Source organism: Acinonyx jubatus, chromosome D2 (genome assembly GCF_027475565.1).
Source record: "Acinonyx jubatus isolate Ajub_Pintada_27869175 chromosome D2, VMU_Ajub_asm_v1.0, whole genome shotgun sequence".
Taxonomy (NCBI): domain Eukaryota; kingdom Metazoa; phylum Chordata; class Mammalia; order Carnivora; family Felidae; genus Acinonyx; species Acinonyx jubatus.
Genome location: NC_069393.1, coordinates 80,855,559 through 80,880,660, shown reverse-complemented (window position 1 = coordinate 80,880,660; position 25,102 = coordinate 80,855,559). Strand labels below are relative to the sequence as shown.

General features: G+C 47.5%; 1 protein-coding gene across 3 annotated transcripts in view; it reads right to left on the bottom strand.

Annotated features, from left to right (window-relative positions):
• The window catches only part of DOCK1 (dedicator of cytokinesis 1), a 524,727-nt gene that overhangs the window by 80,304 nt on the left and 419,321 nt on the right, over window positions 1–25,102 (bottom strand). For all 3 annotated transcript variants that reach the window (XM_027063392.2, XM_027063390.2, XM_027063391.2), the window contains 2 exons: window positions 20,596–20,696; window positions 10,886–10,944 (listed from right to left, as the gene is read on the bottom strand). In XM_027063392.2, the coding sequence (XP_026919193.1) occupies window positions 10,886–10,944; window positions 20,596–20,696 (160 nt within the window). The remainder of the gene's footprint in view (window positions 1–10,885; window positions 10,945–20,595; window positions 20,697–25,102) is intronic.

Genomic DNA, 25,102 nt, shown 5'->3' with positions numbered 1-25,102 from the left:
CGGAAGTGAACTAGATTCTACATGTTGTAAGGGAAGCTATTAAAGTATCCATCCAATAGAAGGCCTGTAGTCATGACTTATCTGTTATGTAAGATAAATGTCATTTCACAAATAGACAATTATATCACATTGATCAAGGGCACGAGCAGCTAACAGTATGCATTAGCTACAGCAGGGCTGGGAGACAGAATACCTGGTAATCTCATTTGTGACAACTTGTTATTAACACTAGCAATTTACCCAGAGTTAATCACTCTTACTCATATTTCTACATAATCAGAAAACAGAATGGATCCTCTAAAGAATTTAGTTGGTTTTATTACTCAGCTAATACAGATTTCTGCAAAGAGAACATTAAACAAATTTGGCTATTATAAATAACCACACTTCACAAAGTACATAACCGTCATAATAAAGCCTAACTTAATATATTTCTGAAACTTACATTAAGTGGACACATGCAAAATGTAACCTTCAATAAGGAACTGAATATAATGAAAATCTTACAGGTAATATTTGGACTAAAGGTGCTAATAATGTGATTCTTATCCTTTCCCCAAAATGCTTAATGTCCCTGCAAGGCATGTAACTGTGGCAAAGCATTCTCTTAAAAATGCTATTATGTTCAGTCTCTCAGGTGACACTTTTCTTGTCTTGTGCTGAAAAAATGTCAGAGCCAGTGTTTCAGAAAACAGATGATAGTGACACGAAGTCGTTCATCAACACAATTTGAGTGTCACAGAGAGCGCTGTCTGTCACTGCCAGCCCTTACTGCTCTCAGCTGGGAGGAAAGTATAGGGTGGGAACAGGTGGTGGTCGATGCACAGATTGGAAAAATAAGTGACAGGAACGATGGTTTTCTGATCTTTGATTATCGACCTTCCCAATAACGCAGGAACCTGGCCAGGGGCCAGTGCTGGGCTCTACAGTGATAGCCCCAGGATTTAACCTCTGCAAAAACAAATGGTCCTCAAGGTGGGCAAGACTTGGGTGTCCTCCAGTATTCTTCTTCCCTTTCTTTTAGTCCTGTTTTCTTTTCCTTTTTTTTTTTTTTTTTTGCATTTGGATTTGCATTATGGATTTCCCCTGGAGCATCGCTTGCTCAAATTTAATGATGAAGTCAGGTTTGGAATCAATGAGGATCAAGGTGACTCTTGCGGTGGTGTAGACTTCAAGAAAAAGAGGATGCGCTTCCCGCCCCCCCCCCTTTTTGAGACAAAGAAAGAACAAGCTAATTATCAGGTCACAATGGGAATAGTTTACCTCGGGTCACCTTGCCAATCTCCTAGCTACAACTCCCAAATTTTTTAAAACCCACCGAGAGTCTTTCTTCGAGTTACAAAATGTGGAGCCTCTCCGTCCCCTCTGGACACTGGGCTGTGCTCTCTCTGGGAATCCAAGTCCTCACCTGGCAACAGTCTCCCTCTGGGTGTTTGGACAATCTCTTTGCAACCGTGAGGGTCCAGAATTCCGGGTCATCAACCCCATTCTAACCCCAGGAAAATCTCCATAGACACAAAGGTAGACGGGGCAAAAATTTCCACCATCATCCAGAAACTGATGAGGCCTCACTGTATGTGTTTGAATGAAAGCACATCATGTGTCCAGTCCCCAGAATCATCCACAAAGGGACCCCCTGAACGAAAGCTATTCCGGACCAAACCCGGCTGACACGGATCTCGCTGGGAGCACGCTGGCTCCGGCAGGACCCTCTGCACCGCGCTGGCCCGCCTGCCGCGGGTAATAAACAAAACGGAAGTGGGGTGGTGCGGGCCACGGTGAGATCAGGCGCTCTGGCCCCTGCTTCCGGGAGCGCACTTTGATAAATAACTGAACAGCTCAGTAAATAAGCACATCCCCCCCTTCCGGCCCCCTGCCTCCTTTTTTTTGGACAGAGTGTGCTTTTGATTTCTCCTTTCCGACTCAAAATGTGACAGGTTTGGGAGGGGGAAAAACATGCTGCTCTGTCCCCTGAGGCAGCGCGAGTCTGCGCTTGCATTCAGCCTGGCAGAACAGATCCTTGTCTGAAGCTCTGCTTGGAGGGGAGATCCGAGACCCCCGTCTCCACGTACTGCTTGTATTATACGAATGACTCAGAGAAGAAACAGTCGCGTGGAGTATTCGGCTTGTTAAAATCGAAAACAAATGGAGACCGGCCTCGAACATTCCCCGAGCAGAGAAAATCGGTTTTGTCATACAAGCAAAGCTTCCTTTAGCTTACTGGGCAAGGCTCACCTGACCGGGGTCACTTCTTGCTTAGGCCTCTGAAAATCACAGGCAAAACCAACACAAACACACACGCGCGCGCACACACACACACACACACACACACATTTTCCAAGGTTGACATGAGGTAACCACTAACCAATGAAGAGAATTCTAAAACAATAACCAATCACCAATATTATAACCAGTAAATTGTCATTGTTTTCTCACTATATGAGCTTCTAAATTTTTTTTTTAGTTTATTTATTTATTTTGAGAGAGAGCACCTGAGTGAGCAAATGGGGGAAGGGCAGAGAGCTAGATGGAGGGAGAGAATCCCAAGCAGGCTCCTTGCTCTAAACATAGAGCCTGACTCCGGGCTGGATCTCACAAACCGCGAGATCATGACCTGAGCCTAGATAAAGAGCCGGATGCTTAACTGAATGGGCCATCCAGGTGTCCCACTATATAAGCTTCTTTGTAATGATATACCTCTGAGCCTCCTTCCATGTATTAGTTTGAGGGGGCCTTGTCTGCAAACTGTCTCTTTGGTGTGTGCACAATAAAACTTTATTAATTACTGCTTCAGTGATTCAACGATTTTACTGCTGTGATGTGTGAGCTTTTGACGGGCTCAACCCTGACCGAGGAATAGGTGACTAACTGTAGAATGATAAATATATCTGACTTCTATTTTTATTTTCTTCCAGAGTGGGCTAGATCGACCTGCCAATATGTTCCCAAACCTGAGCCTATTAAAAAAAAGAAAAAAAAAAAACACTGCATAGGAAATAGGTTGTGTACATCTTGGGGAACTGAGATGTGCTGTCATAAACTCCCAGAGTGCTGGCCTTGGCAGGGATGCTCATGGCAGGCTCTAATACCTGAGATTCGCAGCAGGCAAGATCCAGGCCGCCTGAGGTGACCCCATGGAGGCATTCTTAGCTGTCTTGAGGGGCTTCTTGGGGCAGACCCTTTGGGCTGCTGACACTTTTATTACTTTTTTTTTTTTACTTCCAAAAAATAATTTAATTATTTTATAAGCGAGGAACCCCATCATGTTGGTGGGTGGTTATTTCTTGCTGTTACCAGATTCCCGCCCCTCATTGACCAATGAGGTCACGGTTTACATTTGACCTCTTGGCCGCTTCTCAAGCCAGAGTCAGTGTTCAATATCCGTGCCTGAAAAGCTGCAAAACACAGTTCTTTTACATTAATCACCACATTCAAATCAGCAACTGCCCAGATGAAATGGGACATTTGCTTCTTCAGTGCATCCTTTTCTACGTTGCAAATCAAAGACCTCCCGCTTGACTCAGCCTGTTTGGAGCATAATGACACATAATGTCAAGGGAACCAACCGCTCCCAAACAGTTTTAAAGATCTGATTTACACCTAAAAGGTGCATCCTCTGAAGGTCGAGCCTTCCCCAGGGCCTGGAGTCGGCGTCACAAAGGAGCTCGTATTACCCCGGGCCTATCCTACCTTCCTTCACAGCAATCGTGGAAGGGGACTAAATGAAATGGAGCCACTTTCAAATGGCGGTCGATCTATGGACTGACTACATAGGCGACCAGGAACATAATTTTCGTAGAATGAAAGAGCTGGAAAGGCAGGAGCGCCCATCAGTCAGGTCAGCCATGGTTTGAGCTGAGTTTTGGAGCCCCTTCCATGCTAGCCAGTGACCCTTCAGTGTGGGGAGGGCACACCGAAGAGGGGGGTCCTGGGGGAGCACGAAGGGGCCAGGGTGGGCTGAGTTGGGGCAGCAACTATTTGTCAAGCGAGAAAAAAGCATTTTGATGTGTTAACCATCATTCAGAATATCTGCCAGGGTGGATGCCTCTGGTTATCTGCAATAGTGCAGAAACCATCAAAGCCATTTCAGGATGAAGCAGGCCTGCCATTTGAAACGATACCTAAAACTCTCCCGTGGGGGGAAAACACACAGCTCATAGTTTGCACCTGAGAGATGAAGGCAAACAAGTCACAAGAAGGCGTGGCCACTCTCCTAGGAAGGGCCCGAGTGCGAGAGGTGGCCTGGGAGGCTCTCAGGCAGAGGGGCAGCAGGTGGAGCTCACAGAACCTGCCCAGGAGGTGCTGGCACCTCCAAAAGCCTTGGCTCCCCGCAGGTCCAGCAGAGAGCAGCTCCCTCCATGCCGTCTCTCTAAACATCCTTTTCTGCCCTGTTCTGGACTCTCTCTCATGGGGCTGCACTTGGCCCCTTCCTGGCGTGGGTTTTGCAGTTGTCTGGCCAATCGGGGCAAGTGACAAATGCATCTGTCCGAGCGTGATCAATTAAAATGAATCACGAATGGCCCTCCTCCCTGTTCCAGAAGCCTTGGCATTTCATTACTGAGATCCGCACATGTATGTGAAGAATTACGGAGCATCAGGACTGGAAGGTTCTTGAAAACCTCAGTCCAACCTCTCCGTCTTACAGCCTGGAAAACCGATGGAAGCCCAGAGAGACTGGGTCATGTGACTGAGGCCACATAGCCAGGCCGAGGCAAGGGAGGAAGGAAACTCCAGTAGGGATTCCTTCCCTCAGAGCCAGGGCTCCTACTCTCTCCTCCGGGGGGATGAAAATTAGAGCAGGGGCAGGTGGCACCCGGCAGGCTCTGTGTTGGGAGATGTGGGAAGCTCTTGGACAGCCTGGAGCCAGAACTCAGATTCTGGGCATTTGAGCTGCTACAGGAAAGCCACTTGCATTGACACGTCTCCTCAAGCTCCTGAGACCCAAACAGCATGCAGGTGCGTGATGCGTGTCCACTGAGAGCGTGAACGGACGTGGCCGTTCCAGCCAGTTCTTCATCACCACCTGGGAGCTTCTGCGCTAGAGTTTTACTCCTGAGAACCCGGGTGACGCTTCATGTTACACCATACTTCTTAATTTCGATGTTATTAGTATTATACAATACAGTATCTTTTAGTATATTTACGCCAAGGCTTTCCGCATTTATTTTTCTGTGTAAAGACCCATTTGAAAAAGACTCCATCCTTCACGCAAACAGATGGACAAAGGGTATTTGGAAATTCGAACTTCCCCTCGAGATGTGACAGAGCCTTCCTGCACCCATGTTTGCTGACATCCGGGAAGTCAAGAAGAATCAGGAGTCGAAGCCTCTGGTGAGGAAATCTGGCTCCGGTTGGAAACGAGCTGCTGAGAACTTGCTGACCGCAAAGCCGGATTACAGGCGTGGCCCTCAACCCCCCACCCCTGTCTGCTCGAAGGGTCCGCAGGAGGGCAATGGGGTCCAGTTCCCCACCTTCACGGAAAGCCGTGTTCAGTTTTTATGACCCTGTTTCGTTCTTCCCGTGGAATACAGACACGTCAGGGTATCTTTCTAGCCAAGCTCTCCAGCCACGACATGGAGAGCAGGAATCTATCTAAGTTGCCCCAGCCCTGGGGGAACAAAGGAAACCCAGGTGTCATGGGGCAACTAGAGAGAGAAGTGGAAAGACCCTGCCTCCCTGGAGAGAACAGAGTCACTGGGGAGAGGGGAGATGAGGAGGTCCTCTGTAGCCACCACAGGCTCCATGTGACAAGTTGAGTGGAATAAGCAGGGCCCCGGGCGCTCAGGCAGGAAATGCCACTGAAATCTTGCACAGGACCATCCGTGAGGCCAAAGAAAGATGCCCAGACACCTTGGCACAAAGCAAGCTGAGAGTGGGGACCAGGTGCCAGGGAGAGGTTCATCTCCACTCGGAGAGAGGCTGGGCTCACAGAGGACACACTCGCCTTTAGCGTGATGTCCTCCAGGCCCATCCATGTTTTTGCATATGGCAAGATTTCCTTTTTCTTTTCCTCGTAAATGAAGCTGAATAATACTCCATTGTATAGACATACCACATTTTCTTTATCCATCCAACCATCAATGGACACTTGGGTTGTTTCCATATCTTGGATGTTGTAAATAACGCTGCAGTGAACATGGGAATACAGATACCTCATCGAGGTTGATTTCAATTTATTTGGAGGTATACCCAGCAGGGGAGATTGCTGGATCACATGGTAGCTCGATTTTTAATTTTTGAGAAACCCCCATGCTGTCTTCCATAGTTCGTTTTACATTCCCACCAACCCTGTGCAAGTGTTCAAACTTCTGTACATCCTGGCTGACACCTGTTACCTTTTATTTTTTTTCATAATAGCCATCCTATTATGGCTGTGACATAATAATCATAACAGCCGACAGGTGTGAGGGGACAGTTCACTGCGGTTTTGATTTGCATTTCCCTGATGATGAGTGATGTTGCACATCTTTTCACAAACCTATTGGCCATTTGTATTTCTTCCTTGGAGAGATGTCGACTCAAGCCCTTTGGCCATTTTTTAATTGGGTGTGTTTCGCTATCGAGTTGTAGGAGTTCTTTATCCATTTTGGGAATAAATTCCTTAGCAGATATACGGTTTGGAAATTTTCTCCCATTCCACCCGCTGTCTCTCATTTTGCTGATTGTCTCCTTTACTGTGCCGACTTTTTAGTTTGATGTCATCCTACTTGTCCACTTTTGCTTTTGTTGTCATTTCCAAGAAATCATTGCCAAGTACAATATGAAGGATGGTTCAACATGCACAGATTAACAAAAGTGATATACCGTATTAACAGAATGAAGTATAAAAGTCATATGATTTTTCAGTAGATACAGAAAAAGCATCTGATGAAATTTAACACCGTTTTGTGTTAAAAACTCAACACACTAGATATAGAAGTAACGCACCTTAACATAATAAAGGACACATACGACAAGTCCACAGCTAATATAGTCGGGGGCGAACGACTGAAAGCTTTTCCTGTAAGATCTGGAACACACTTTTCTTCTATGGTTTCTTCTAGAGTTTTGAGGTTTGGGGGGGTGTCTTCTGCTTAAATCTTTAATCCAGGGGCACCTGGGTGGCCCAGTTGGTTAAGCATCCTACTTTGGCTCAGGTCATGATCTCATGGTTCATGAGTTTGTGCCCCCGCGTCAGGCTCTGTACAGATAGCTCAGAGTCTGGAGCATGCTTCGGTTTTTGTGTCTCCCTCTCTCTCTGCTCCTCCTCTGTTCATGTTCTGTCTCTCTCTCTCAAATGTAAATAAAAACAGTAAAAAAAAAATAAAATAAATAAGTAAATCATTAGTCCATTACGAGTTGATTTTGGGGTATGATGTAAGACAAGGGTCCAGTTTCATTCTGTTGCATGTGGATATCCTGTTTTTACAACACCATTTATTAAAGTGATGATCCTCTCCCCAGATTCTCAGCTCCCTTGTCAACGCTCAGTGGACTGTGCATGTGCAGGCTTATTTCTGGGCTCTCTATTCTGGTCCATTGGTCTGTATGTCTGCCTTTAGGCCAGTACTACAGTGTTTTGATTCCTGTAGCTGGGTAATATATTTTGAAATTAGGAAGTATGATGCCTCCACTCTTCTTCTTCCTCAGGAGTGTTTTGCCTACATAGGGTCGTTTGTGGTTCCATATGAATTCTAGCATTATTTTTTCAATGTCTGAAAAAATGCCATTGGGATTTTGATGGAGATAACACTGAACCTACAGACTGCTTTGAGTAATATGGACACTTTAACAATATCAAGTCTTCCAATCAACAAAGACGAGACGTCTTTACATTTATTTGTTTTTTTTCTTGAATTTCCATCGTTGATAATTTGTACCTTTCAGTGTTCAGGTCTTTCACCTCCTTGCTCAAGGATTTTATTCATTTTGACCCTATTAGAAATGGGATTGTTTTCTTAATGTCCTTTTCAGATAGTTTCTTGTTAGTGTATAGAAATTCAACTGATATTTGTATGTTGATTTTGTATCTGCAACTTTCCCAAATTTATTAGTTCTAACAGTGTTCGTGGTGGTCTTTAGAGTTTTCTACATAAAAGATCAGGTCCTTGGGGCGCCTGGGTGGTGCAGTCGGTTAAGCGTCCGACTTCAGCCAGGTCACGATCTCGCGGTCCGTGAGTTCGAGCCCCGCATCGGGCTCTGGGCTGATGGCTCAAAGCCTGGAGCCTGTTTCCGATTCTGTGTCTCCCTCTCTCTCTCTGCCCCTCCCCCGTTCATGCTCTGTCTCTCTCTGTCCCAAAAATAAATAAAAACGTTGAAAAAAAAATTAAAAAAAAAAAGATCAGGTCTTCTACAAACAGATAATTTTACTTTTTCCCTTGTGGTCTAGATGGATTTTACTACTTTTTCTTGCCTAATTTCTCTGTCTAGGACTTCCGGTACTATGTTGAATAGGAGTGGTGACAGTGGATCTCCCTGTGTTCCAGATCTTACAGGAAAAACTTTCAGTGGTTCGCCCCCGAGTATATTAGCTGTGGACTTGTCATATGTGACCTTTATTAAGTTAAGATGCGTTACTTCTGTACCTAGTGTGTTGAGTTTTTAACACAAAAGGGTGTTAAATTTCCCCAGATGGGTTTTCTGTATCTATTGAAAAATCATACGACTTTTATACTTCACTGTTAATGCAGTCTATCACTTTTGTTACTCTGTGTATGTTGAACCATCTCAGCATCCCAGGGATAAATCCCATTTGATCACAGGGTATGATCCTATTAATGCACCGCTGACTTTAGTTTGCTAGCGTTTTCTTGAGGATTTTTACATCTACGTTCACATCAGAGAGGGTGGCCTAGAGTTTTCCTGTAGTGTCTTTATCTGGCTTCAGTATCAAGGTAGTGCTTGTATCGTAAGATGAGTTTGGAAGCATTCCCTTCTCTTCGATATTTTGGAAGAGTCTGAGAAGGATCGGCATTAATTCTTTTTTACATGTTGGACAGAATTCACCAGTGAAGCTATCTTGTCCCGGGCTTTTCTTTGTGGGAAGTTTTGGATTGTAGATTACCTGACATCTGTCTGTTCAGATTTTCTATATCTTCATAATGCAGTCTTGGTAGGCTGTACGTTTCTAGGAATTTATCATTTCTTCTAGGCTGTCCAATTTGTTGGCATATAATTACTCACAGTAGTCTCTTTTGATCCTTTTTATTTCTGTGGTATCAGCTGTAATGGTTTTGTTTCACCTCTCATTTTATTTTATTTTATTTTATTTTATTTTATTTTACATTTATTTATTTTTTGAGAAACAGTGAGACAAAGCATGAGCGGGGGAGGGGCAGAGAGAGGAGACACAGAATCTGAAGCAGGCTCCAGGCTCTGAGCAAGCTGTCAGCACAGAGCCCGACGCGGGGCTCAAACCCACAAACCGTGAAATCATGACCTGAGCCAAAGTCAGACACTCAGCCGACTGAGCCACCCAGGCACCCCTTACCTCTCGTTTTATTTATGTCTTCTCTCCTTTTTTCCTAGTTCATCTAGCTAGAGGTTGGTCAATTTTGTTTATCTTTTCAAAAATCCAACTCTAGTTGTGTTGAATTTTTTGATTGTTTTTCTGTTCTCTATTTCATTTATTTCTGCTCTCATCTTTATTGTTTTCTTCCTTCTGCTGACCTTGGGCTTCATCCTTTTCCTAGTTTCTTGAGGTGTTCAGCTGAGTTATATTTACCAATGAAGCCAACACTAGACCCAACAGACCTAACAGACATATAGAACATTCCACTGAGGAACAGCAGAATAACATTCTGCTGAAGGGCACATGGAACGTTCCTCAGGATATACCACATCTTAGGTCATAAAACAATTCTTAACAAATTTTTGGGGGGGCGCCTGGGTGGCTCGGTGGGTTAAGCTTCTGGCTCTTGACTTTGGCTCAGGTCACAATCTCATGGTTTGGGGGTTCTAGTCCTGCATCAGACTCTGAGCTGGCAGTGGGAGCCAGCTTGGGATTTTCTCTCTCTCTCTTTCTCTCTCCCTCTCTCTTTGCCCCTCCTCCACTCATGTGCTCTGTCTCTTAAAATAAACACATAAATAAACTTTAAAACAACAAAAGCAACAACAAAATTTAAGGAGACTGAAACCAGACCAAGTATCTCTTCCAACTGCCGTGGAATGAAATCAGAAGTCAGTAACAAAAGAAAAATGAGAAAACTCACAAATAGTGGAAATTAAAGAGCCTGCTCCTGAAGAAACCGATGGGTCAAAGAAGAAGTAAAACAGGAAGTCAGGAGATATCTTGAAACAAATGAAAGTGACAACAAAATACACCAAGACATCTGAGGTGCAGCAAAAGCAGCAGCAAGAGGGAAATTTGTAGTGACAAACACCTACGTTAATATCTCATCTTAAACACAAGCATCCCCTGGTATTTTCACTGTGCAAGTGTGTTATGCTACCACCACCTGGTGGCGCTCTGCCTACATACAAGGTCCGGTTCTGAGTAGGCAAAAAAAAAACCCTTTTGACTTGAGGGTAGGATATGGTAGAATATATTAAACTGAATAGTAAAAGCAGTGACATTGTGACAAGGAGATGAGCTACACGGTTGGATGCCTGAGGAACGGAGGGAACATTTGTGACGCCCAGAAGCAGCTTCAAAGCAGAGACGTGTTCACCTGACGTCAAGAGGGAGCTCCACAGATGTTTCTATTCGCTCCCCGCCCCCCCATCAGATTTTCTTCCCATCTCCTGTGTACGGAAAACAGCTATTGCAAAAGTAGCAATCGCTCTCCGAGGAGGAGAAACGATTCGGATGTTTCGGATACCCGAGCCCCGACAGCCGGGGCCAACGTCATCACCCACCACACATTCAAGACTGCCACCACGATGTCCGGAAAGCCCCGCTACTCACCAAGGTTGTACCACATGTCTCTGATTTCGAAGCCGATCTGCCTCCTCATGTCTCCGTACCTGAGAACCGAGGACAGGGAAAACGCTGAGTCACCCTTTCGAGCATTTGGAAATCAGACTTAGATTATTTTTAAGCACAACGAAAGTCCCCCATCACTGAGACAAACAAAGACCGTATTGATGCTGTGGCATATTTGCCCCCAAAGGGAACGGAAGGAGGAAGGATCGAGCCAAGGGAGTCTCCCTTTCTCATTACCTCAGGCTCTGGAATGTTCCCCCCCACCCCCAACACCCCCATGGGAGTATGGGTGAGGGGGTGGGGAGTAATAGCAGCATTTTCCTTTCTTCAATCTCTAATGGCAAGAGGAGGACCTGGGTCCCTGGCCTAAGGGGAAGCTTGTGTGCAGAGCATCCAGGCACCACAGACACGAAAGGGCATCCTCCAACCCTGCTCACAAAGCAGCTTTCACACGTTAAAATTAAGCCCTGGAGTGGACATGAGAGCAGGGGAGGCCTCTCCCAAATATCCCTTTGGAAGGGCTTTGCACCAAAAGAGGTCAACAACTATTACCCGGTCTTTTGTTTATCAAGGAAAATAAATGCTAATTTCCCTTCTACCCGGTCAGCAGAAGAGGTGTGTGTTTTGTGAGAAAACAGGACGTGAGGCTTCGGAAGATAAACATTTATTAGTTTGTGAGCAATTTAACTTTTTCCTTTATTGCCTAACGAAAAAAAAAGCCTGATCATATTAAAAATAGTCATTTGCAAAACGATCGTAGAGTACGACAGTATAGCAGCTGGGTCATCAAGCCGCTCTGTTCGTCCTCACATCAGCTGATGTGGAAAGGAAAGCTGTGTGTACAGATGACCCGGTTGTGGCTCCAACAGCAAAGATCCTCCCGGTAAATCATCAACCGCAGTAGGCTGCCCCCTTATAGAAGTCTCCGGTGCCCTAAGCACACATCTGTCACTTCCGGCCGGAGAGGGCTGTAGGCTCAGACTCTCAGCCAGGGAAGCCTGCCCTGGAGGCCCCTTCACAGAAGTCGACCCGGGGGCACAGCGCTTGTCCGGGTGCCACAGCCCACTGTACAGACAAGAACGGAGCTGGGAGCGTCAGCCCCTTCCCACGAGGACAAGCTTGTCCTCTGATGTCGATGAGTTACCTTCCTGCCCAGCCTGACAACCGGGTGAGTGCTGATGTGGGTGAATTCGGTGAGTGAGACAGGGGGGATCTTGGCCAAGGAATGCACCTGTCCCCACTGCCCCAGTGAGGAGCGGCCCATCCGCTGACAGCAAAGATACTGGACCGAGTCCGTGGGTGACCAGAGAGCATCCTTCCATGTCCAACTGGAGCCCCAATCGCCCAAGGTGTGTATGATCTAAGCCCCGTTCAGCTGTGCACCCTGCCCGGGCTTGTAGATCCAGCTTCCCGATCCCCATTTTTGCTCCTGCACAAATGACGAAGGGCCCCGGCAGCCGCTGCGGCCCAGACCCGGAGACAATGGGGCCGGCTGGCACCCTCCTGGCATTTACCCGGAAAGAGCACCGCGGAGCGTAAAGCCATACTCATGCCCGGTGCTGTTGCCGCCTCCTGAGGCTGCGAGCATCTCGCTGTGCGGGTGGATGATCACCTCTCAGGGAGCAGGCATCTGGGGACCCCGGGAGCTCGGCATTGCAGGCAGGACCCCGGGAACATAGAGACCCCCCCCCTCCCCTGCCAGCACGAGTTCAGAGCCCCCAGAGGTGGTGAGAGCTGGTCACAGCGGCTGGCCTGCCACTGCTTGACTCAAGCTTTAAATACTCTTCTAACGCCAGGGGACTCCCTCTCCTCCCGAGATAATAGCTCTCACACAACAAGAAAGGCCAAAACGCCAGGCGGCTGGGACCATTCGGGAGTGACCCGATGTCTCGTGACCTACAGTCACCCGCCACTTCTCCAGAGCTGAGGCCGACCCCTGGGTGCCAGGGGGCCCACGCGGAGAGGGAGCCCCCACCGCTGCGGCCTCCTCTCCCTGCACATCACCTCTCCTTATGGTGCCCACAGAGGGTGAGACGGTCATGATGCCTCGTTTGCATTTCCCAGTTACGCTGTCCTGTCTTGGATGTGGAGGACCATGTGCCTTCACGGAATTTGAGGGCAGGATATCGGCAGAGATCCAGGAGCACATCCCTCACCAGAGGCAGCTTAACCTCTACACATCTTCGGGTAACCGCCCGGTAGGGTCACGGCTGTCACCAGAACTCAAGGGGGGTTCCCGGAGCGTTTGTACCTTCCTCCTGAGGAGGAGAAAGCAGCAGTCCTCGGTAATGTCGGGGCTAACGCTCCTTACCTGGGAGCAGACCGGGGCTGGCGGCCTTGTGGGTCAGCACCAAGGTCATCTCTAACAGCCTACACGGGAGGGAGCAGAACCAGTCCTGGAGGGGGGAGCTAGAGGGCTCGGCCGAGTCACAGGCAAGGAGGGAAGAAAAAGATCCCGAGATTCGGACCCCAAGCCCCACGCCTCGCCCCGCAGCACTCATCACGAGGGCCCGCAAGTGCGGGCGTCCCTGACTGCACGGCACGGCGCTCTGTCACGTCCCGCCAAGGGCCCTGGTTTCATCGGACTCTGGCAGTAAGACTACGGGGTGAGCCAAGGGACGCTGCTGCAGCCCTCTTTCCACCGAGGAAGCAAAGGTTCCCGGTGGTAAATGGACCAGCCGGACAGCAGCACAGAGCTGGGGTCACCCGGCACCGCCCCCCACAGCCCGGCCGCCCGTGCCCACCCCCAGGAAAGGGAGCACCTCCAAACTGCCAGCAGGGCCCCCAGCAGACAATCCCCCCACAGCCCAGGTAGATACAGGGTCCCCTACCAGGCCTATTGCTCTGACCTAAAATAGCAGGAATCCGATCTCTGAGGCCTTATCTCAGTCTCTGGTTTCGGGAGTCTTCACCCCAAGGGACAGAAAACCCACTGCCCACCACAGACAGTCCAGCCTTGGGGATGAGGCTGACCTGAGCCCAAACAGAAGCACACTGGGCAAGTCACCTGGCCACTCTGACCCTCAGTCTCCTCTTCTGCAGTCCTGGGATAATGATGTATGATGTTTACCTCCCAGGATTTTTAAAGAATGAGAGAGATAAGGCCCTCATATGTCCTAGCAAGTACTCGAGCCACGCTAGGTGCTTCCTTTACAAGCTCAGGCTAGGCCTCATACAGCAGCCCCCTCATGGTTACAATGGCCATTTAAATTGATTCATTCGGGGAGGATTACTCATTGATTCATTAATTACCGAATGCTTACTAGAGGCCAGGCACAGAGCTAATATGAGAATATTAATATCATAGGCAGAACAAAGTCCACAATTACCCTCTGATGTGAAGAAGGAAAGATGTAATCCAGTCAGAGGGGAAGGAAGAGCAGTCCAAGCAGAGGCGTCAGCAGGTACAAATGCCCCGTGGCAGAGCAGGCTAGGTGATTATATTGACCAAGTAGGAAAAGTGGCTGACAGGGAGCCTGCTCCTTCCCCTTAAGAGAACAAGGGGGAAAAAAAAAAGAACAAGGGGATGCAGTCTGAACAAAGGCCACAGAGGCAGCTTTTTAAAGTTTATTTATTTATTTTGAAAGAGAGAGAGAGAGAGAGCAGAGGAGGGGCAGAGAGAGAGGGAGACAGAATCCCAAGCAGGCTCCGAATGGTCAGCATGAAGCCCAATGTGGGGCTCAAATTCACAAACCATGAGATCATGACCTGAGCTGAGAAACCAAGAGTCAGATGTTTAACCGACTGAGCCACCCAGGCGCCCCCACAGACAGTTTTTTAAAGTTTAAGTTTCGGGGCACCTGGGTTTACTGACTCTTGGTTTCTCAGCTCAGATCATGATCTCACGGCTGCATGAGTTCAAGTCCCGCATCGGGCTCGGTGCTGCCAGGGCAGAGCCTGCTTGGGATTCTCTGTCTCCTTCTCCTTCTCCGTCCCTCCTCCATTCATGCTGTCTCTGCCTCTCTCAAAGTCAATAAATAAACTTTAAAAAAATTATGAGAGAACAAAGTTTAAGCTTCAAAATATTTTTGAAATGAGAAATGCGTTTTACTTTACTAACCAGCACACATATAAATATATGTGTACAAATGTTGTATGAAGTGGTAACCTCACTACCTTCATGGTCTCCATGAAGTATGGTCTCCAAATAAGTCTGTTGAGCATGACTGTCGGTTGAACCGTGTCATCCATAAGAACGTGTAGAGGTCCTGGCCCCCAGAACCTGAGAAATGTGACCTTATTTGGAAACAGGGTCTTTGCAGATGTCATCTGTTAAGATGACATCATACTTGATTGAGGAGGTCAGAGGGAGGTTAGGTCCCAGGACAGGTGTCCTTACAAGGGGAAGGAGATTTGGAGACACGGGGAAGGAGGCCACCTGAAGACAGGGGCAGAGTTGGGAAGGATGCAGCCAAGGCCAAGGAGTACCAAGGAGCACCAGGGACTGGGGACAGCCACCTGATGCAAGAGAGGCACAGAACAGGCTCTCCATCTGAGCTTCCAGAATGAGCCAAGTCTGCCCACCCCCTGATTTGGATTCCTAGCCTCCTGACGTGGGACAATAAACTTCAGGAGTTTCGAGCCACCCAGTGCGTTAACTACGAGGGTGGATGATCGCGGGAAATGAGTGCGATGACCATTAAGCTGCCATCCTGGCTCGAGGAAGGGCTGAGATGCACAGCTGAGAAAACGGCCTTCTGAAGGAGGGAGAGTGGAGTAAGAAGTCCCAAGAGCAAGGCTCAAGGAGCCCAGCCACCGAGTGAATGGCCCGATGGAGGACCAGGAGCCTGACAAGGAACAGTGAGGCCAAAAAGGAGGAAGAAGGTCGACATTCGTTCTGAGAACGAATGATAGAGACAGATCGGTGTTAGGAGCGGGCGGAGGTTGAGGAACGGAGACAGATGTGGAGGCAGCTGGAGGGAGATGATGGGCCAAGTGGGACATTTGAACGCTGAATCCCTGAGGGAGGCGAGAGGAGGTGGGACCCCAGCAGCAACCAAGGGAATAAAGCTCATGACACACAGGGCTCGGACGTGCCACGGTGCCCGGTGCCACAGGAGTTCTACCATGTTCAACGGAGCACGGTATCACTCGGGCGTGGGGAACACGTGCCCCCTGCCAACAGGGACTCGGCACAGGGCCACCGTTTGTTATGTCTGTCTCCCCGGGCCCCTGGCTAACTCAGTTCACAGCGAATTTATTCTGAATGATCAGAGTCTCTCACAAAATGAGCACAGACACAAGTTATACTTTTTCTGAACTATTTCTTGTCACAATCTGGAGTGCAAACACAGCTTCGGGATTAGGTCACGTTGCAAAATGGGGCTTGTCACAGCTTTATTTCCCTCCAGTTTCCCTAAGAGCAACGTCTGTAGTTTGACCTAACACATGCACATCTCAGAGCCCCGCGTGGAGATATTTGTTTACAGGGTATCTCATTCTGGGTGTGAACCTGCTTGGGATTCTCTCTCTCCCTCTCTCTCTCTCTCTCCCTCTGTCCCTCCCCCACTCATGCTGTCTCTGTCTCTCTCAAAGAGAAAAATAAAAAAAAATAAATAAACTTTAAAAAATATATAAAAAAATAAAGTTTAAGTTTCAAAATATTTTTGAAGAAATAGGTTTTACTTTACTAATCAACACACATATAAATATATGTGTACAAATGTTTTATGAAGTAGCAACCTTACTACCTTCATGGTCTCATGAGGGTGCGACGGGCAGAGGGCAGATCTCTATCGTAAAAAATAAATAGAAATAAGTACATAAAGATGAGAAGCAGCATGGAAGGCAACTGGGGAGAGGGTCTTCACGGAACCTGCATAACAGGTTCAAATGCACTGGCCTGAGGTTGGCCTTCAAATGTTACTCTCTTGGGCTGAAACTTTTAAGTGAGCACCTTGTGCTTAGAAATGCCGGATGCCCAATTCCTGAACCCCCTTTCTCTCCCAGGACAAAGACTGGTCCTGAACACAGGAGCCTGTCTGTAGTCACAGGTCACGTTGTCACATGCCAGGACATATGTGTCCTGTGCACTAAAATGGCCAAGCTGGCTGCTAATCAAAAATAAACTCTTTTACATCTGACGCATATTTCCTGAGTCCCAATAATGTTGAAGATCGGGGTTGGGGGGGGGTGGGCTGGGTGAGGGACAGATGATGGTCAGGTTTCGCATGTCCTCTGTGGGCAGTCACTAGCAACAAGGATGTCTGAAGGCTGAGTCAGTTAAATTTTCTTATGATACACTTTGGTTCCTAGTGGTTATTTATTTTGTGATTCACTGGAAGATCTCATAGTCAATTTGGGTTTGACATAATCAGTTCTCTGCGTGGTATGGCCCATTATTTTACGTTACCCCCTTGCACTTTGGGGAATGTCTCTGGAACGAATATCCTAATTATCTCCCCAACCCCCGTCATCGGGAGGATGGAGAGCTTAACAAGCGGGAATGAACAGGCTGGTCTTTGGACACCGGGATTTTCTATCGTTCTGGGCCACAACGCCATGAACCAGGCAGAAAGGAGCTGCTGAAGGCACAGAGGGAGAGGAGGGTTGGTGGGGGTGTACAGGTGCGGGGGGAGGGGCTCCACAGAGAAGCCTTCACTCAGATGCATTTGGCTGGATTCAGGAACCCTAGAGCAGTAGACAGACCCCAATGGAGGCGGCCAGCAGCTATTAAATGGACGTGGCATCACTCCACCTTCGAAGCCCATGGTTCGAAGACAGCCTTGCTCATCACACTGCACTGTGCTCTGTGTCAGCACCCAGCCTTGTGCTCGGACCCATAGGGTCAGCTCCCACATCACTGGGCCTCACGCTCTCCCCCAAGCCCTCCGGGCCTGGCCACCCACCTCTGCTTCAATAACCCACAGCATCTCTTTGCTCATAGATCAGGCCATGCCCTTTGGGACTTGAGGACCCTTGTGGGGACTGGCCGTTCATTGACCCACGGCTCGGTCAGCCAACCTGGTAATCTGGCTGCTCCTTTGCCACCCAGCCTAGGATCCCCTCCTGCCAGAGGCCTTGGGCTCCCCACGTTGGCTCCTAGTTGCCAATGTCCAGGCTGTCACGGCACCCTGGGGGTCCCCAGCACCAGGACCCTGAGTGCAGAGCAGGTACTCAATCCCTTTGCACTAGCACAATTTTAAGCAGATTAAAACGGTTCTGGGTCCTGGGAAAATGTAAGCATTTGGGTAGGATGCCTTTAAATATGTCTTATGTAGATGTTGGTACTTAGCAATAAACTTGCAGCTAGATTATAAAGTGTTTAAGGTACAGAAAGAGGCACGAAAAATACAACAAACATGGGTGAACCTGCCACACACGTTAGCCACACGGCCTCACGGGCCACGGGCGCTTGTCTCAGACACAGAGAACACCTGTCCTTGGTGGCCTATGACGGCCACACGCTGAGCTTAGGCCCCTGGGAGAGGGCCCCTCAAGCTGCACAGGGGCTGAGGCAGTCCTGCCAGAGTTTTGCAAAGACAACTACTAAAATGCTTGGGAGTTTTTCCCTTGGGGAATCTATGAGAAAATTTCAAAGGGAAAATCCGGAGTCTCTTATCGCCACGGTTATAAGAGAATGCTCAATTCAGAAGCCCTGTCGGCTCTGGAAGGGGAGACACCAGCTGGCCGTGTTTAATTCTCCTGGGCTTTGAAGCCTCTAAATGCACATAGCTATGTGAGAAGCAAAGGTTTCCTTTGGCGGCCGAGGCCCTGTGTGGTTAATGCATTTATTGACGTTGCTCTAGCTTAGAATGTTAACATTCACACACCAAAAGGGGGCCCAGTGCAGAGCCACCCCTTTCTGGTCTGGAGAAGGCTCAGAACCAATTGTTTTACGCTAAAAACCTCAAAGGAGATGCCAGCTCTTTTAAGCCAGATTTCTGGGTTCCATTCCCTTCTTCTCCTGCAGGCATCTTGAAGGGTTGGCCATGCTGTGCGCTTGGCAAAGAATGGATTCTGCTGTCGGCTGGAGCTGGGTTTGGATTCCTGCCTCACTGCGCAGTGAGCCCCGTCCGTACACACAGGTGGATTCACCTGCTGTGGGCCAGCTTTCCTTCTGCAGGACTGGATGACAAGGCGTCCCAGGCATCCAGGGCTGGCTGTGAAGGAGTTGTGTGGTACTCAGAGTGGGCCAGTTTTTTCTGCTGCTACTATAGAAAGTTCCACCAGGAGAGCATTTAAACCACAGGAGAGCCGCATCTACCAGTCGCCAGCCCTAATTTTATAGGAGCCCTGAGATGATGCTAACTAGGCAAAGCGGAAGCTTCCCTATTGAGCTGGTCCACAGAAGGCACCGCCCGATTTCTGTCCCTGGGCCAAGCCTAGCAGTCTCACCCCACGTTGGCTCCGAGTAGGCCGACTCTGCTGCTAACAGGCCTTCCCAGGAGTCCCCAGTGGCCACCCACTTGGCCTACACCTTCTGGAACCTTCCTCTTTTCTGAACACCAAACACGTGTCTACATCAACGGTCAACGGACAGGAGCCACCCAACTGAGAAAGCCTGAAGGAAAGATGGCCGGCTGGGAGTCGACCTTTCTGTAGATGGCACAAGGAAAGGATAGAAGGTTCTAAGAGCGGCGCAGGTAAACGTCCTGGGCTCTGAACTGCCAGGGTCAGAATGACCAGGTGGGTGGCACTGGCCATGTGGCTTCACCTTCCTCATCTGCGAAGTGAGGATGATAAGAGAACCCGATGAATAGGTTTTGTTTTGCTTTTAACGATTATACATGAAAAATGCACACGGAGTGCTCAGCAAGTCACTGGCATGCAGTACACGTTCGGTACATATTTGCTGATAAAATTCTTACTCTCCAGGGATGATGTGCTTTCGACATGGCCAGCACGCGAGATACATGCTCACAGGCCATGAGGAGCACTGAACAGCTGTCACCTTCTGAGACTCCCTCTGGAATCGCTAACATCAGGGAGTGGCACAGGGTCGGCAAAGCCTTGGAACAGTCAACGTGAAGCAGAGGCATTACGAAATGACTCACGGAAACGGGTGACGCGGAAACACGGGAGCGATCGGAAAACTCTTCTCAGAAGTCCTTACGAAAGGGGCGCTCCGCAAAGAGAGAAGTCGGCGAAATTGAGGCAGAAAGAGGGGAGGCGAGACCCTCAGGGCACCCAAAGTTTGGAAAGAAAGCACGCAAGAGCTCTTTTCTTTGTCCTGGACCAGTAGCCATGAAGGATGCAAGGACCGAGGCAGGCGCCCGAGAGGTCTGTTAGTATGATCCAAAGGCTGGTTCAGCCCGTCGGACCTCCTACCTGGAGCACGAGAGGGGGAACCTCTTGCAAGGAAGGAAACCGGGAAGCTCTCACCCCAAAGGAGTTCTTCAACAACCTCAACTGTGCCAAGAGCTTGCATTAGAAGCTTCCTTTTTCGAAGGAGCATTGCAGAATTGGGCAATAAAGAAAACCATGTGTGCAATGACATCAGCAAAGTGTGTGGCAAAAGCAGCTATCTCCCAAAACTCCCATTCTGTGCGGTGCTAATGGTGGTGGACACTGATTCTGAACTCACCAGGATGAACCCTGCAATTTTAGACCTTGATTCATGGGTTAGAAGACGCAATACCAGAGTCATGATTTGAAACCACCCTTTCATTACACCATGATTACATCTCAATTTGCATACCAAGACGACGTGGAAATTATGCAGGCTCCTGCCCATGACCTCGCAGACTTACTTGTTAAGGATTTTGGCTCTCTTTGCGCTCGAAAAATTCTCCAGTTGCAAGGACTCTTGAGTGAGGAAAGCGACAGCCAGGTGAAAGTAGTTGTTCCAAAGCTGAAAACCAAAAAGGCGGAGACACTGAGGTGCTGAACAGCTTAATAACCCTCTGAGACATTCCTCATTTGCCCCGCACACACCTCTGAGATGTTTAGAAACCCGTGGTCACCTGTACACACGGCTAACCAGCCACCCAAGGTGTGGTTCCGAGCTGGGCGTGGGCACTGAGGTCACGGTGCCCGTGCTCAAAACCCAGGTCTACCACCTCCCTGAACAACTGACTTAACCTCTCGGTGCCTCAGTTTCCCGAGAGGTAGAGTGGGAATTTAAGTAGCACCCATCTCATAGAGCTGTCAGAGAATCGAAGGAGTATATACGTGCAAAGCCATTGGGTGGTGCCCCGCACGCAGTAAGAACATAATAATGTTGGCTCTTACTGCTATGTGCCATTGAGCCCCTTACTTAATAATATGTAGATTTCGCCCCACGTCAGGCTCTGTGCTGACAGCTCAGAGCCTGGTGCCTGCTTCGGATTCTGTCTCCCTCTCTCTGCCCCTCCCCCACTTGTGCACCCTCTCTCTCCAAAATAAACATTAAAAAATATTTTTAAATTAACATATAGATTTCTCTAATTGTATACAAACACTAGAAAACTAAGGAGGAGAGATGCAAAAAATCCAACATTTTGTATTCCAAAGACTTATAGACCATGTGGCTGAACAGACAATTCAGAAATGACTTTGCTATAAAGCTCCACACAGTGGAAGGCGTGTGTACTTTAACATGGTAACCTGGACATGCTGTCATAAAAGCGTCATTGTGGGTAGATTCCTAAAACATGGAACTAATGCCCCCTGGTCATGTCAATGCTTAAGACCAGCTCAAGAACATTAAAATGAAGAATTCTTGGAGCACAAATGGGGATGACTCAGACATACTCTTCTACCCACCGGGCTTGTGCCAGAGGACAGACTGTGGGGCCGGGGCGGCGGGGGCAGGATTCCACCTGCTCCCGGTGGGAAAGAGCTTGGACACACTTCTCATCATACGTCCAAGCTCGAAGGGCCTTCGTAGTCTTTGGAAGAAATTTGTGGGTGCTGGTTTTCTCATTTACAAAACGGGGATAATATTTATTCTATCAAATGAGATCGTTGCAAAAGTTTATATAAAAATAAGGTGTTAACAGTACTGACTCTATTTTTAGTTACCTATGAGGTAAGTGGGAATTTTAAACAAGAGTTGTAAGTAAGTATGCTGTCTTCCATTTATCTGACACATTTCATGAACAGGGCATTTTCTTAGTAATACAGCAGCTCATAGGATCACTGCAGAATTGCCCAGTTAAGTCCTGTGCCCGTGATCTCCGATGAGGTGCAGAGACTCGCCCAAAGCCATGGGTTGCATGTGAAGCAGATTGAGGGTCTCGAGTGGGGTGTCCTGAACCTCACCACTGATGGTTTTTCACCACTCACCAAGGTGCATTCCCATTTAGCCCCACTGACACTAAAAGTGTCAATAATATACAAGTTGCTTCTTTTGTTTTTGGAACTCACAGCCCTCCTCACCCCTGGCCCCCCACCTCACCCCCGTCTCCTGGCAATGGCCTCTTATTGTAGCACTGGTGGGAGGCATGGCCGCTGTGGGTGCATCCTGAGAATCACAGGCAGGGGCTCAGCTAGAGCTGTGCATTCATGGACTATAACACAGATATACTCTGGTGGGGGGTGTTGATTATGGGGAAAGCTGTGCATGTGTCAGGGTAAGGGGTATTTGGGAAATCTCTGTGCCTTCCCCTTGATGAACCTAAAACAACCTTAAAAAAAAAGTCTTGGGGCACATGGGTGGCTCAGTCGGTTCAGATCTGACTCTTGGTTTTGGCTCAGGTCATGATCCCAGGGTCATGGGATCAAGCCCCACATAGGGCTCCCCACTGCTTAAGATTCTCTCTCCCTCTTCCCCTTTCCCCCGCTTGAGTGCGCTCTCTCTCTAACAAACAAACAAAACCTTAAAAAAATCACATAAAAATACAAACCAAAAAATGGTATACAATGTATGATTTGAGGTGTGCAAGTAACCACACCCATGTGGTGCTGACCTGTGAAGGCTGTGACTCAATACCTGAACTTGAATGGGGTCTGAGGGCTAGATGACAGCAAAAACATAAGCTTCCTGGTTTGGGTAGTTTTACTGTAGTTACATAGGAGAAAGTTCCTCTTTGCAGGAAATACACACTATAACACTGGGGGGGGGGGGGTGCCAGGTTAAGAGTTCTTTGTATGGTATTGGCAGGAATGAGAGGCAGGCTGGGCAGGAGCACAGGGAAGCAGAGGGGGGACGTAGCAGGCGGCCCTCAGGGCTGATTAGTGGAAAAAGAAGCAAGTGCCTGGAGAGAGAACCATGCGGTGATCATGAGGATGTAGGAACATAAAAATGCGCCTGGTCAGAGCACCAGCTGCCTGGAGCTCACGGTGCAGGCTGTCTCCTCCATAAGGCACTCAAGCCCTCCACCTGGGGGTGGGAAGGAGGGTGTGCTTCAGGGTGGAACAGCAATCCATATGCACTTAACGCCTGCTAAGGGGCAAGGTGTTATGTTGTTGTCCCAAAGTGTGTGTGGGCGCGAGGGAAGCATCCCGGGGACCTAACTCATGAAACAGTGAACAAGAGCAGAAGTGACAGATGTTACATTCATAGCAGCCACTCTTCAAACACACAACAATCTACCCAGCAAGTAATGGGGGAGGCTGATGTGGATAAAACGGAAAAACCAAATGAAGGACACAAAAAGAAGACCTAAATATTCCTGTATGGGACGGGAAAAAATAAATACTGCAGAGTATTCCCCCCATACTGTAACCTTTTCCTACATTTATTTATAAATTCAAAGGAGTCCCAATTAAAATAAAAGCAGCATTTTTATATGCGAGGTTAACAAGTTGATTTTGCATTTGATATGGAAGAGGAAATACAAAAGAAGAGCCAAGATAATTTCGCAATGGCACACTAACGGAAGCCCTGGCTCTACTAGCTGGGTATAAAACCAGTAGATAATAACACAGGAAATAGAACAGACACACACACACACATTTGCAATTATGTTTTTTTATGGTGGCATTTTAAATCACTGGGAAAGAAGAACCTATTCATGAAATAATTTGGGAAAAAATCAAGTTAAACTCTTGCCCCTAGCACTAACTAGAGAAATCCCAGGTAGGTCAATCATCAGGAAGTTTAAAAAAAATTAAAAAAAAAAAAGCAAAACTATCAAGGTATTAGCAGATACTAACTACATGAAATAAAATACAACAATAGTTACATTTATAACACTGAGGCAAAGAAGGATTTGCCAAGTAAAACATAAAACCCAAAAGCCATAGAAGGAATGACAGATTCGATGGCAGAAAAATTAAAAATTTTATATGATAAACCTAAACCCATGACGAGGCTATATTAAGAATTTCAACTTACAGAAAAGGGTGACAAACAGCCCAAAAGGAAAATGAGTACAGGAAACGATCAGATGGTTCGTAGCAGAAATCAAACAGCCAGTAAGTATTCTCAGCCTAAGTAGCAATCAAAGAAATTCTAACAAAAATAAGAATCAATAATTTTAAAGAAATTGGTACTGGAGATGATTTTAGACAATGGCTGCTCTCAAAGACGGTTAGTGGAATTGCAAATTGCTAGAGTAGGATAATTTATCAGTGTCCATTCACGAACAATTTCATACCACTCTGCTTGGCAATTATGCTCCCAGGAGCCTGTCTACAAATGCAGCACTGAGATGCAGTGCTTGCAACAGGGACAAACTGGAACATTCTGTAGGTCATCAGTGCAAAAGTGCCTGCACAAATGTTGGTACATTTACATTGTGAAATGTGACAGAACAGAAAAAAAAATACAGAATATAATCCGGTTTGCGTTAAAAGCAGAAGAGAGCATACATAGGTCTGGATAAATGCATAAATAGGCATCAGGAAGTGCGTGCAATTAGTTAAGAGTCACTCTGCAAAGAGGAAAAGGGTGGGAAGGGGTCTTGCATATTTTACTCGATGCGCTGATTTACATGCATGAATAGTTTACAATGAGATTATATCCGTGCTTTTAGGATATGGGAAAACAAGCAGTAAGCAGAGAAAATGATAAAAACCGAAAGTGGTAAAAAATATTAACACTTCTAGATATACAGTTCCAGATATATTATTAGATACTTATATTCTATAATGCAGATACAATAGACATGTAAAATTTTTAAATTATAAAAGAAATACGGGCATAGGTTCGTTCTCTGTAAACTATCCTGCCCAGGAAACTAACGCCATTTGCATCTGGATGCCTTTTTTATTAGCAAACTTTAGTAAACTAAGTAATACAAAAATCATTATTAGCAGAAATACATCCAGAGTGCAGTGGAACAGAGAGCCATAAACACCGATGCCAACACTAATGGCAAATCATGCCAGGCA